A 15,517-nucleotide genomic window follows, 5' to 3' on the forward strand; every position below is an offset into this window, starting at 1 on the left:
TGCCCTTTATCTTTCACCATTTGAATTCTAATCTAAAATAAAGTAAAAAAAATACTCAAATACTCTCTCTTAAAAGAGTACACTTCGCATTCTCTCCTTTAAAAGAGGACACATATCATCTTTTTTTTATTATTATTCTTCAAAATTATTAGATGCATGCATTAATTATATTTTCATCAATTTTCACTAATTTTTTCTCCAACGAATTCCTTCTTCCATTTATATTTCCACTAATTCTCCATTTTCAATAATTCTCACTTCTCACCGTATCTCAAAGTATTGGTTCTCATTAGTATTTTTATTTAAATTACTCAACAATCAAATATATTAATTTTCTTAAAAAATATCCTAATTTTCCCTGATTTTCTTTCCTTTTTTCGCTACTATTAATTTCACAATTTTATCTTTCATCAATAATATTTATTAAGATAATTTATTTAAAATATATATTGTCAAAATATATTTATTACAATTTTAATTTTTAATATGCGTATATACTACTTATTTTACATATCATAGTTATTAAATATTTAGAATTTTCATTAAATCTATTTGAAAAAATCTCGAATATGTCAATAATCTATTTAAATTAATTAAATCAACTTAAAGTATGTTATGCGCTCAAAATCTATACTAATAATTTTTTATGTTAATTTAAATAAAATAAATATAAAATAGTCGGGCAATTACCCGGGACCTAATCTAGTTTTTATTATAGTGGAGTTAAAATATAAAATATATAGATTGTTGGCCCTAAAATCACCGTTCGGTAGGGTGTAAATGATCAAAATTGCTCGTTAAACTCGTCCGGTTCGTTCGAATTCGAACAATGTTTCTTGTCCGATAATTTTAACGAACCGAACCGAACTTTTAAGGTGTTTGACTTGAGTTCGGTTCGTGTTTGGTTCTACTTCATTTAATTCGTTAAACACGAGTTCGGTTCGAAAAAATAGTAAATTTATTATATTATATATATAAATAATATAAGTATTATTAATAATATATGAATTATATTTTATAATTATTTTAAATAAATATTTTATTGGTGAAAAGATATTTAATTAATAGTTTGATATAATTTTTAACCTAAAATAATATTTAAAATATTTTTTTAAAAAAATACATATAGTATTCGATTCGGTTCGATTTGTTCGCAAACAGTACGTATTCAGTTCGAATATTACCGAACTCGAGTTCGAACAAGAAATTTTGTCCGATAGGATTACCGAACAATGTTCGGTTCATTAAAATTTTGTCTGATTTCATTAAAAGTTCGTCTGAATTCGTTCGAGTTCGGTTTATTTACAACAGATATAGTAGAGGTTAGAACAAATACACTACAACTACTGCGTTATTTTTATAAATACATAGGAGCAGATTTTAAAACAAAAATACTATCGAGCATTTATATGAAAAAATATTATAATTTTAGATAAGATATCTAAGGTTAATCCCATACCCAATTTTCTCTAAAATATAAATATAGAGCAAATATAAAGGATGGTTGGAGTTAACACAATAATAAAGATAATAACTTGCTAAAGCCCCTTCATAAATGAACTAATTGTTTTTCTTCATGACATGTTTATTGAGAACATGTGAAGAAAAAGGTTAATTTACTAGTGAAACTACTACTTTATACTTGTCTCAGCATTGCAGGATGCATAAATGCAAGAGATGCGTTTTACGTATAAATAATAAATATCTGGAATGAACATTTATCAGTTTAATATTTAAAATAAAATACGGTTTATACATACACCTAGGCTGCTTATGGGTTAACGAACCCGTTAAATCCAACCCAACCTTTAATTGGGCCGACCAAATCGATTATTCAAACTTGTGAGTTAGTAGGGTTAAATTTCCGTTGGGCCGATTATATTGGGTTGGTTCAAATTTTATTTTAACTTTTTAAAACTCTAACCCAATCCAACCCGGTCTAATTATTAAACCCAACTCATTTTCATTGACTCGGTTAATATGAAGCAAACTATGAGTTGCACTGTAATAAGGTACTTTCACAAATTATTATATTAAACTAATTTAATTGGTTAATATGAAGTAAACTATGAGTTGCACTATAATAACGTACTTTCACAAACTATTATATTAAACATTCGGGGAAAGAGGAAAGGAAAGATGTTTAATTGGTTATTGTATTTATACTTATATATTTATGAGCAAAAGTAAATTATGATAGATCGTAAAATTAAGAATTTATGTTGTTTCAATCAAGACTGTATCTTTAACTTTTCACTTACTTGTTTTTCTGAGAGTTGACTTTACACTGCGGTATAAAATATCTTTATACTTGTTTTAATAAACCTGTAATAATTTGAACGATCAATTATTTCTTGTATGTAACATTTTTTTATTATCTACTATTATTTTTATTCAACCCTACCCGACCCAACCATCACTCATATAATAGAGTTGGATTATAATTTTCTTTTTTGATATTAATGCATTTGAAAATTTCAAACTCAGGATTTCTGTTGCCTCCTCCCCATTTCTTCCGGAACTAAACAAGTTGTGTTACTAAATTTTCGAAACTGGCCCAAACAGGTCAGGTGCAGCACTATATCCAACCACATGATATGTCGTGAAATGCGGGTTACATATACATCCAAGTGACATAAGTTATTGTGACCTAAGAAATTTTTTTAGCAATAACTTATTATATGCATGTGGGTTTTTTGTCACATAACTTCAACAGGTTAATTAAAAAGTAAGAGTTTTTTTTTACAGTAGAGTTAAAATATTAAATATAGATAGGTAACAATAGAGGTTAGAACAAATACACTACAAGGGTTATTTTTATAAATACATGGGAGCAAATTTATATCTAGAATGAATGTTTATCAATTTAATATTTAAAATATGGTTTACACATATACCCACGTGATATAAATTATTGTGAAAATGCGGGTTACAAATACATCCACGTGACATAAATCATTGTGACCTGTGAAAATTATTCACAAGTGGTTTTTTGTCACATAACTTCATCAGGTTAATTAAAAAGTAAAAAGTTTTTCTTTAAAAAAAAGAAATTAAGAAATAAAAATAAAAACGAATGATTTCTATCGATTCCAGCGCGTGCCTTCATGTATTAAGGTGTACCACATCGCCATAAGTAAAGAAAAAGGATCCCCTTCCCGTACATTAATAGGTGAATTAACATTAAAATATTATAACTAGTTAATTAAGGCGGCGGTGATTAGCTCGCTTTAAATTTTGTTTAACTATATAAGAACAGTGGAATTAAAAGCGCCTTGTCCCACACCGGTCGCATTACGATATTTTTTCTAATCTTGTGTTTTAATATGTTGGATGAACACATGTACTACAAAATATTTTATCAAGGACGTAATTCATTTATAATTATTATGCGATATGAGGTGCTTGAATACATAAATCAAAATTTACTAATCATCAAAAAATTAAAGGATTGTATTACAACATGACTTATTTTTGGCAAGTCTCAAAGTCGAAATACCCAAGAGCCGAGTTCGTTTCGTCCCAGTACTCTCGGACAAGTGATGAGCCCAGGAATCAGGATGCACCGGGATTTTTAGCACATCGGCAAGCAAAGAATGGAACCTAACCCGAGAGAGCAAATTATAACAGCCAATAAAAATCGTCATGAAGGAATTTGAGTTAGCACAAAGGCTGATACTTAAATATGTAGCCAGACAATTTTTAAACTGAGGAATAACTACGAAATAATTCTTATTAGGTATTCGTAAGTAACACTGATATAAAATCATAAACGTAGACTTTGAAAAAAGAGAAAGAGAACAGATAGAAACATTTACAGGGAGACACATAATTTAAAAGCCAGTCAAAGGGATCACATGACAGTAGGAGACACACAAGTACATGAGCAAATTCCCAGGGAGAAACTTGTCCTGAACAAATAAAAATTTCAAAAATACATCTACCATCACTGAAAATATAATACACACATACATATGGACTCCAACCACTGATAAGCAGTCACGATATTGAAAACAAAACTGATAATGCACATATGGTTGAAATAGAAAGACCGTGCTACTAAAATAATCTCAACACTAGAGGAAATTTTGAAACAGTCACGAGTTTCGTAAAAAACCCTAATAAAATATTGCTAAACTATATGAGCAATTGAGCTCCATCCACACGGTTTGCAGAATAAAATAAAAGACTGATTTGCAAAAAAATGAACACGGAAAACACACAAGCAGGGCATAAGTAAAAAAGGGTGGAGGGAGTGCCGAACCTGGTTGGCAGGATTTAAGGCGCAAGCGCCAACCCTTCAAACAGTCGAAAGGAATCTATAAGTCCACATACTAGCAGGGGGCACATGAACGGATTCACCAGTTGAATCACCTGTTCATACAATTTGACTTCATGTAACCAGAACAAAGTTAGGGTTCACCAGGGCCATCACGTGTTCTGCTACCCCTTACCCGCACTCCCTGAATTTAATATAACTAGCTTTACTTAATATATACATAATTAAATTTACCAATTTTGAAGATGTGGGACATCATATTAAGCTTTAATTTAATAAATTAAAATATAATTAACCCTGGCGTATAATCATCGCTCCCTCATATCTATTTTCATAAACACAAATTGTTGCAGAATTTAATAAAATTAGCTGATTACGGGATAATAAATAAATTGCCGCAGCCGGGATTCGAACCCGAATTAGCCATTTCAGCGTTGATCCTCCACAATGCAAATGTTATTAAGTCAACAGTGAGTGCTCCTGCGGCAGTATATATTATACATAGCACTGTATATAAATAAGTTATTAGTTTTTTAACATAATGATGTGGGACGTAAAAAATAAGATAATTGTTTATAAATATAAGGACAGGCGTGAATCACGAACAATAAATCAGATGATCTTTGATAAGACGCTCAGGAAGATAAGGACTGGTAATTTCTAGATTAAACATATAAGATCCAATCCAATGAGATCACATAACAGTGGGAGAGACATGCGCAGATGCAGAGGGAGAATCACATGATCTAAACAAATTAAAATTCCAAAAATAATTATATATATGATGCAGGAAACAGAAAGATAAAGTAAGAATCCACATACTTGACACCAGAGATCTGAATCAGCAGGCTGAAGCGAGAAGAGAAGAAATCGATCACAGAGGCACGTTCTTGGAGTGCATGAGCTGTTTCCTTCTTGTGGCCACCGCCAATCAATGACAAAAAATAAGAGGTTTCGAAGCTTGTTATACAGTGACGAGACTGGAAGCTGATCGGCAACTGAGGTATGTTCCTGCCTCCTGATTTGAAATCTTTCCGGAGTAGTTGATAATTTATTTTCCCCTCTGCCTGCGAATAAGAATGAAGAACAATTTAAGATCTCCAAGTATGCTAAAATTGAGAATTTTATGAATTGTAAAATATCTTATTTCATCAAATACTTTTTGCCCCAAGTCCAACAACTAAAATAGACAGTTAACAAATTCGTTTTATAAGAACTAGATAAAGATAAAGAACAGATAAAAAAATCTAATTTAAATTAGTCTTTACAGTACTTCCAATTGGGGATATTTCTTGCAAAAACAACCAAGAAAAACTAATCATGACCATTGTGCATCTCCATCCCCAATCCTTCGGTTCCCAAACAACCATATTTTCGTTCTTCATCTCTCAAGCATTTATAAGGAGTAAACAACAAATGCCTAAATTGAAATAGTAGTCCTTGATACACGCAATAATCTTGACCAATAACACTAGAGGAAAAAAAAATTGCTACATCCGCTCTGAGTTTATACACATTAATATATTAGTTTTATATGAACTAGTCAAACATAAAGAATAAATAGAAAAATCTAAGTTAAATTAATCGTTACAGTACTTCCCATTGGTATATTGTCATTATGTCATGTGAACATGTCTACCCAGAACCAATTTACTGTGTCGACCCCTGGTCCCTGGGGAGGTACAAACAAGAGCAGCGGGAGACACAAAGCAAAATCAATAAAATAATTCTCACCAAAGTAAATTGATGCAAATTTAAGAGCATTTAACCAAGCAAATGTAACAAAAAAACACCACAGAGGAAGAACAAACCGCGCCTCATGTCTGACATGTGCATCACTGCCCGTAGCATTTCATTTAATTTTAAATTGCTATGTCGGAAAACATCTAACGACTATTACGTATAACAAACAAAACAATAAAATTGAAAAACTATTAAAACTCCGTATAAATTTGGGGGAAAATAGAATGGCAAACGCAAAAAAGGTGGAGGGAGTGTCAAACCTGGCTGGCAGGATTTAAGGCACAAGAGCCAACCCTTCAACCAGTCGAAAGGGATCAATAGGTCCACATAGTAGCGGGGGACACATGAACGGATTCACCAGTTGAATCACCTGTTCATACAATTTGACTCCATGTAACTGGAGCAAGGTTAGGGTCACCTGGGCCATCACGTGTTCCGCTACCCCTTACCCACACTCCCTCAATTTAATATAACCAGTATTACTTAATATATACATAATTAAATTTACCAATTTTGAAAATGTGGGACATCATATTAACCTTTAATTTATTACAATATAATATAATTAATCAAGGCATATAATCATTGCTCCCTCGTATCTATTTTCATAAATACAAATTGTTGCAGAATTTAAAAAAAATAGCTGATTACAAGGTAATTAAAAAATTTCCGCAGCCGGGATTCGAACCCGGATTAGCCGTTTCAGTGTTGATCCTCCCACAAGTGTGTAATTTATATCCACTTGTATATTCGCAAGGGTATATTTATTTAGTTTCAGCGATGATCTTCCACATGCAAAGGTTATTAAGTCCACAGTGAGTGCTACTGCAGCAATATATAATATAAATAGCACTGTATATAAATAAGTTAATAGTTTTTTAAAATAATGATGTGGGACGTAAAAAATAAGATAATTGTTTATAAATATAAGGACAGGCGTGAATTATGAACAATAAATCAGATGATTTTTAATAAGAAACGGTCAAGTACACGCTCAGGAAGATAAGGACTGGTATTTTATAGATTAAAAATATAAAATCCAACCCAATGATGAGATCACACAACAGTGGGAGAGACATGAGCAGATGCAGAGGGAGAATCACATGTTCTAAACAAATTAAAATTCCCTAAAATCATTATATATATGATGCAGGAAACAGAAAGATAAGGTCAGAATCCACATACTTGTGACCAGAGATCTGAATCTGCAGGCTGACGAGAGAAGAGAAGAAATAGATCACAGAGGCATGTTCGTGGAGTGCATGAGCTGTTTCCTTCTCTTGGCCACCGCCAAACAATGACAAAAAATAAGAGGTTTTGAAGCTTCTTATACAATGACGAGACTGGAATCTGATCGGCAACTGACGTATTTTCCTGCCTCCTGATTTGAAATCTTTCCGGAGTAGTTGATAATTTATTTTCCCCTCCGCCTGCGAACAAGAATGAAGAACAATTTAAGATCTCCAAGTATGCTAAGATTGATAATTTTATGAATTGAAAAATATCTTATTTCATCAAATATTTTCTGTCCCAAGTCCAACTACTAAAATTGACAGTTTAACATATTAATTATATAAGAACTAGTTAAAGATAAAGAACAGATAGAAAAATCTAATTTATATTAGTCTTTACAGTACTTCCAATTGGAGATATTTATTGCAAAAACAACCAACAAAAAATAATCATGACCATTGTGCATCTCCATCCCCATTTAGAAAAAATGAGAATGATGTATATCTCAAGCCCAATCCTTCGGTTCTCAAACAACTATATTTTCGTTCTTCATCTCTCAAGCATTCATAAGGAGTAAACAACAGATGGCTAAATTGAAATAGTAGTACTTGATACCCGCAATAATCTTGACCAAAAACACTAGAGGAAAAAAATTCGATAGATCCGCTCTGAGTTTATACACATTAATATATTAGTTTTATATGAACAAGTCAACATAAAGAATAAATAGAAAAATCTAAGTTAAATTAATCTTTAGAGTACTTCCGATTGGCATATTGTCATTATGTCATGCGAACACGTCTACCCAAAACCAATTTACTGTGTTGACCCCTGGTCCCTGGGGAGGTACAAACAAGAGCAGCGGGAGACACAAAGCAAAATCAATAAAATAATTCTCACCAAAGTAAAATTGATGCAAATTTAAGAGCATTTAAACAAGCAAATGTAAAAAAAAACACAACAGAGGGAGAACAAACCGCGCCTCATGTCTGACATGTGCATCACTGCCCGTAACATTTTAACTAGGTTTATTTATTTCATTTAATTTTAAATTGCTATGTCGGAAAACATCTAATGACTATTACGTATAACAAATAAAACAATAAAATTGAAAAACTATTAAAACTCCGTATAAATTTGGGGGAAAATAGAATGGAAAACGCAAAAAAGGTGGAGGGAGTGCCAAACCTGGCTGGCAGGATTTAAGGCACAAGAGCCAACCCTTCAACCAGTCGAAAGGGATCGATAGGTCCACATAGTAGCGGGGGACAAATGAACGGATTCACCAGTTGAATCACCTCTGTTCATACAATTTGACTCCATGTAACCGGAGCAAGGTTAGGGTCACCTGGGCCATCACGTGTTCCGCTACCCCTTACCCACACTCCCTCAATTTAATATAACCAGTATTACTTAATATATACATAATTAAATTTACCAATTTTGAAGATGTGGGACATCATATTAAGCTTTAATTTATTACATTATAATATAATTAATCCTGGCATATAATCATCGCTCCCTCGTATCTATTTTCATAAATACAAATTGTTGCAGAATTTAAAAAAATTAGCTGATTACAAGGTAATAAAAAAATTGCCGCAGCCGGGATTCGAACCCGGATTAGCCGTTTCAGCGTTGATCCTCCCACAAGTGTGTAATTTATATCCACTTGTATATTCGCAAGGGTATATTTATTTAGTTTCAGCGATGATCTTCCACATGCAAAGGTTATTAAGTCCACAGTGAGTGCTACTGCGGCAATATATAATATAAATAGCACTGTATATAAATAAGTTAATAGTTTTTTAAAATAATGATGTGGGACGTAAAAAATAAGATAATTGCTTATAAATATAAGGACAGGCGTGAATTATGAACAATAAATCAGATGATCTTTAATAAGAAACGGTCAAGTACACGCTCAGGAAGATAAGGACTGGTAATTTATAGATTAAAGATATAAAATCCAACCCAATGAGATCACACAACAGTGGGAGAGACATGAGCAGACGCAGAGGGAGAATCACATGTTCTAAAAAATTAAAATTCCCTAAAATCATTATATATATGATGCAGGAAACAGAAAGATAAAGTCAGAATCCACATACTTGTGACCAGAGATCTGAATCTGCAGGCTGACGAGAGAAGAGAAGAAATAGATCACAGAGGCACGTTCTTGGAGTGCATGAGCTGTTTCCTTCTCTTGGCCACTGCCAAACAATGACAAAAAATCAGAGGTTTCGAAGCTTGTTATACAGTGACGAGACTGGAAGCTGATTGGCAACTGACGTATTTTCCGCCTCCAGATTTGAAATCTTTCCGGAGTAGTTGATAATTTATTTTCCCCTCCGCCTGCGAACAAGAGTGAAGAACAATTGAAGATCTCCAAGTATGCTAAGATCGATAATTTTATAAATTGAAAAATATCTTATTTCATCAAATATTTTCTGTCCCAAGTCCAACTACTAAAATTGACAGTTTAACATATTAGTTCTATAGGAACTAGTTAAAGATAAAGAACAGATAGAAAAATCTAATTTAAATTAGTCTTTTGAGTACTTCCAATTGGAGATATTTCATGCAAAAACAACCAACAAAAACTAATCATGACCATTGTGCATCTCCATCCCCATTTAGAAAAAATGAGAATGATGTATATCTCAAGCCCAATCCTTCGGTTCTCAAACAACTATATTTTCGTTCATCTCTCGAGCATTCATAAGGAGTAAACAACAGATGGCTAAATTAAATAGTAGTCCTTGATACCCGCAATAATCTTGACCAATAACACTAGAGGAAAAAAATTCGATAGATCCGCTCTGAGTTTATACACATTAATATATTAGTTTTATATGAACTAGTCAACATAAAGAATAAATAGAAAAATCTAAGTTAAATTAATCTTTACAGTACTTCTGATTGGCATATTGTCATTATGTCATGTGAACACGTCTACCCAGAACCAATTTACCGTGTTGAGCCCTGGTCCCTGGGGAGGTACAAACAAGAGCAGCGGGAGACACAAAGCAAAATCAATAAAATAATTCTCACCAAAGTAAAATTGATGCAAATTTAAGAGCATTTAACCAAGCAAATGTAACAAAAAAACACCACAGAGGAAGAACAAACCGCGCCTCATGTTTGACATGTGCATCACTGCCAGTAGCATTTTAACTAGGTTTATTTATTTCATTTAATTTTAAATTGCTATGTCGGAAAACATCTAATGACTATTACGTATAACAAACAAAACAATAAAATTGAAAAACTATTAAAACTCCGTATAAATTTGAGGGATAATAGAATGGGAAACGTAAAAAAGGTGGAGGGAGTGCCGAACCTGGCTGGCAGGATTTAAGGCACAAGAGCCAACCCTTCAACCAGTCGAAAGGGATCGATAGGTCCACATAGTAGCGGGGGCACATGAACGGATTCACCAGTTCAATCACCTGTTCATACAATTTGACTCCATGTAACCGGAGCAAGGTTAGGGTCGGGGTCACCTCGGCCATCACGTGTTCCGCTACCCCTTACCCACACTCCCTCAATTTAATATAACCAGCATTACTTAATATATACAAAATAAAATTTACCAATTTTGAAGATGTGGGACATCATATTAAGCTTTAATTTATTACATTATAATATAATTTAGCCTGGCATATAATCATCGCTCCCTCATATCTATATTCATAAATACAAATTGTTGCAGAATTTAATAAAATTAGCTAATACAAGGTAATGAAAAATTTGCCGCAGCCGGGATTCGAACCCGGATTAGCCGTTTCAGCGTTGATCCTCCCACAAGTGTGTAATTTATATCCACTTGTATATTCGCAAGGGTGTTATTTATTTAGTTTCGGCGATGATCTTCCACATGCAAAGGTTATTAAGTCAACAGTGAGTGCTACTGCGGCAATATATATTATACATAGCACTGTATATAAATACGCTAATAGTTTTTTAACATAATGATGTGGGACGTAAAAAAATAAGATAATTGTTTATAAATATAAGGACAGGAGTGAATTATGAACAATAAATCAGATGATCTTAGATAAGAAGCGGTCAATTACTCGCTCAGGAAGATAAGGACTGGTAATTTATAGATTAAACATATAAAATCCAACCCAATGAGAAAACAAAACAGTGGGAGAGACATCAGCAGATGTAGAGGGAGAATCACATGTTCTAAACAAATTAAAATTCCCTAAAATCATTATATCTATGAAGCAGGAAACAGAAAGATATAGTCAGAATCCACATACTTGACACCAGAGATCTGAATCTGCAGGCTGACGAGAGAAGAGAAGATAAGAAATCGATCATAGAGGCACGTTGTTGGAGTGCATGAGCTGTTTCCTTCTCGTGGCCACCGCCAAACAATGACAAAAAATAAGAGGTTTCGAAGCTTTTTATACAGTGACGACTGACGAGACTGGAAGCTGATCGGCAACTGACGTATTTTCCGCCTCTTGATTTGAAATCTTTCCGGAGTAGTTGATAATTTATTTTCCCCTCCGCCTGCGAACAAGAATGAAGAACAGTTTAATATCTCCAAGTATGCTAAGATTGATAATTTTATGAATTAAAAAATATCTTATTTCATCAAATACTTTTTGACCCAAGTCCAACTAAGAAAATTGACAGTTTATACACTGTGTTGACCCCTGGTCCCTGACAAGGTACAAACAAGAGCAGCAGGAGACACAAAGCAAAATCAACAGAATAATTCTCAGCAAAGTAAAACTGATGCAAATTTAAGAGCATTTAACCAAGCAAATGTAACCAAAAAACACCACAGAGAAAGAACAAACCGCGCCTTATGTCTGACATGTGACCACTGCTTATAGCATTTTAACTAGGTTTATTTATTTCATTTTATCTTAAATTGTAATGTCGGAAAACATGTAATGATTACTAGGTATAACATACAAAACAATAAAATTGAAAAACCATTAGAACTCCGTATAAAATTGGAGGAATAGAGAATGGAAAACGCAAAAAAGGTGGAGGGAGTGCCGAACCTGGCTGGCAGGATTTACAGCACAAGAGCCAACCATTCAAACCAGTCGAAAGGGGATCAATAGGTCCACAATAGCAGCGGAGGTTATATAGATCATTGTATATAAACAGGATAATAGTTTTCCAACATAATAATGTGGGTAGCGAAAAATGAACAAAAATAAGATAGTTGCTAGAGAAAACTGTTGGTATTTAATGTACTGCTTGCTTCAAAAAAGAACCATGAAAGAAAAAGAAACTTACACCTTTGGAAGATATTTAGAAGTATTCCATCCTTTAATTTTAATGACTTTGAAGATTTGAAGATTTGATAGCATTTGATACTATCTACAGGACAACTATGTTTAATTCGCCACATAACTTATGTGAACAAAGTATTATTTTGATGAATCGAGACAAAAACAAAACTAAGTTAGTGAATTACAAGCATCAGAGGCAACAAGAAATACCCATTTCAATATAAGCACATATATTGATTGTCATGTCAACATATCTTCCCAGAACCAAATTACTGTTAGCCCGTGGAGAGTTACAACTAAGAGTAGCGGGACTCGGGAGACAGAGTGCATTTACAGGACTGTTTATGATTGAACTCCTTTAACCAAAGAGCGTAGGGACACTAATTCCAACCCTTAACCCTGCTACATTACCGAACCTACCTAGGTCAGAGAGGCTTCATGACCTGCCTTACTAAGATCACTTGATGCCTAGATTCTCTTTTAAGGTTCCAAAAAAAAAAACTAAAAAAAAAAACAAAAGGGCAGGGGTGGAAGGAATAGCAAACCTAAATGGAAGGATTTAATGCACAAGAGCCAAATGTACAACCAGTTAAAATGGGATCATTAGGTCCACAATAGCAAAGTGAGGGGCACATGAACTGCTGCACAAGGAGAGTCACTTGTTGGTAATTTTAAACTCCATTCAGCTGGAGCTACATTAGGGTCTCTCGGGGTGTCATGGTCCCACACACTCCCTTGGTTCATCAGGGTGTCATGTCTGGATAAAGGACGGACTAATAACTAATAAAAATATGGTTTTCTATTGTGGATATAAGTACACAGCTAGTGAAGGGGTTTGTCTGAACCAACAGTTTACCTACTAAACAGCTACATAAGCAAGATTTATTGACGAAGATAAAGGTATATGTTCACTTCTTCTATATGAACTTAACATACAAATATCAAAAGTAATATGTTTAGAATAAATTTAGTTGCATTGTAGCAGTTTTCTGCATCCTCTACCACTGCCCTCCTTTCTTGCCGATTGGGACCACAATTACTCTTTATCCAGAGCTTGTATTTTTTATTATTCCAGACTGTTGGAATAGCTGCTTCAATCCAACCAATGTAAGCAGTAGGTAATAGAGCTTGAGATGATGGAGAGGCGGGAGCTAAAAGAATTCTACTACTCCTCTCTCAAGACTTGGAAAACAGAAACTTAGGGATGTTAAATTTTAATTAGTAAGGCTTGCCTCCTGCAGTAAAAAATAAAAAGTCTTGACTAGGTAAAAAATAATACTAAGCTAATTAAAACTCCGTGTAAAATTGGGGTATATAATTGTAATGTCTGAAACCATCTAGTGACTACTATGTATAACAAACAAACAATAAAATTGATAAAAATAATACTAAGCTAATTACAACTCCGTATAAAATTGGGGGAACACCTAAAAATAGAATGGAAAAGGCAAAAAAGGTGGAGGGAGTGCCGAACCTGGCTGGCAGGATTTAAGGCACAAGAGCCAACCGTTCAGACCAGTCGAAAGGGGATGAATAGGTCCACAATAGCAGCGGAGGGTCACATGAACGGTTGCACCGAGCGAATCACCCTGTATACATAATTTAACTCCATGTAACCGGAGCAAGGTTAGGGGTCGCCCGGGCCATCAAGTGTTCAGCTGCCCCTTCCCCACACTCCCTCAATTATTATAATTAACAGAATTCAATATAAACACTTTTTAGTTTATCAATTATCACGATGCGGGACGGACTTTTAATTGATTTAGGCTTTTAATTTTACACAAACACACAACAAAAATTAACTTATAGACTCTACTATAGCATCGTTAATACAAATAATACAATCCAACACCAATTAAAAAATAAACAATTAATAATGTAAATAATTAGGGTATTACAAGGACGATGTATGAGGAATTGATGATATGCATACTCGAATCGGAGATGTAAGTCCTCCAGACAAGATTCCGACAGCATTTGTAGCATTTTCCGGCGGCTGAATAAACAAATCGAAGAATAGAATAGAATGAAGGGCATTTTATGTTCTAAAGGCTTCCACACTGGGTCAACTATTCAAAAGCAGTAAACTTTTGTTTATCGGTTTGTTGGGCTTCATTTTGCCATTTTGGCCCGGTTTTATTTTTCTTTTTAGGTTTGTATTTCTTTTAAAAAAAATTATACAAAAAACACGGACAAGTTTTATATAGACTATACTATTATGGCCCTAAAAAGTATGCTAATATTTTTAAAATAAATCTTAAACAAATATAATTTCATTATAAAAAGTCAAATATCTAATATAACTACAAACTCTATGAATTCATATCCAACTTATTATCTAATTGTATTCAACACTTTCAAAATTAATTTTAAAAATTCAAATTATAACATAATAATATAATTAATAAATCAAGAAAAAAATGAAAAAAATCTTAAAAACATAAGGTCAATCTATTTATATATACTGTACAATTACAAGAAAAATGGTTTTGTTTGGTGATTGATTAACACTTTCCAAAATAACAGTCTAACGCTTATCATTTTTCATTAAAAAATAAAAAAAAAATTCTACGAGAGTACGTTGACTTAATGTATGTCTCTCCCTCTCAGAAAAACACTTTTTGTTCATCATGCGGACTAAAAATATATATAATTAATTTAAAAAATATCATATAGACAAGCTATACATCCATTAATCCTGTTAAAATATATATAATTAATTTAAAAAATATCATATAGACAAGCTATACATCCATTAGTTCTGTCAAAGTTCTCACACCGTACATTTACACATCGTTGTCACGTGACTCGCTACTAAAAATCAACTCCATTGGTCATTTATATCAAGAACATATTTAGATTGCAAAATTAATAAATAAATTTGAAAAATAAGATTAAATAATTTATATTAAAATTACCATCATAAATTTCAAAAACTTATTTATTTTATTTCATAATTTACCTTTTATAATAAAAAGTATAATATGATAATAAA

General features: G+C 33.0%; 1 protein-coding gene across 1 annotated transcript; it reads right to left on the reverse strand.

Annotated features, from left to right (window-relative positions):
- Positions 1–3,414: 3,414 nt before the first annotated feature.
- On the reverse strand, positions 3,415–15,316 carry LOC141680221 (uncharacterized). Its single transcript, XM_074486509.1, has 10 exons — positions 15,302–15,316; positions 14,456–14,518; positions 14,030–14,111; positions 13,525–13,697; positions 11,527–11,782; positions 9,367–9,610; positions 7,208–7,452; positions 5,102–5,346; positions 4,265–4,463; positions 3,415–3,603 (listed from the first exon to the last, which is right to left on the reverse strand). Exons 1-7 carry the CDS (start codon positions 15,314–15,316, stop codon positions 7,437–7,439), a joined length of 849 nt encoding a protein of 282 aa, XP_074342610.1. The 3' UTR covers positions 3,415–3,603; positions 4,265–4,463; positions 5,102–5,346; positions 7,208–7,436.
- Between the last annotated feature and the right edge of the window lie 201 nt (positions 15,317–15,517).

The sequence above is a fragment of the Apium graveolens genome, chromosome 8, assembly GCF_009905375.1.
Source record: "Apium graveolens cultivar Ventura chromosome 8, ASM990537v1, whole genome shotgun sequence".
Lineage (NCBI taxonomy): Eukaryota > Viridiplantae > Streptophyta > Magnoliopsida > Apiales > Apiaceae > Apium > Apium graveolens.

Excerpts from the sequence above, each read along its gene's own strand:
- LOC141680221 (XM_074486509.1), bottom strand. Across the intron at positions 13,698-14,029 it reads CCTTTCGACTGGTCTGAACG|AGAGGAGTAGTAGAATTCTT; the intron begins GTTGGCTCTTGT and ends CCAAGTCTTGAG. Across the intron at positions 11,783-13,524 it reads GGCAAGAAAGGAGGGCAGTG|GCGGAGGGGAAAATAAATTA; the intron begins GTAGAGGATGCA and ends TCTTGTTCGCAG.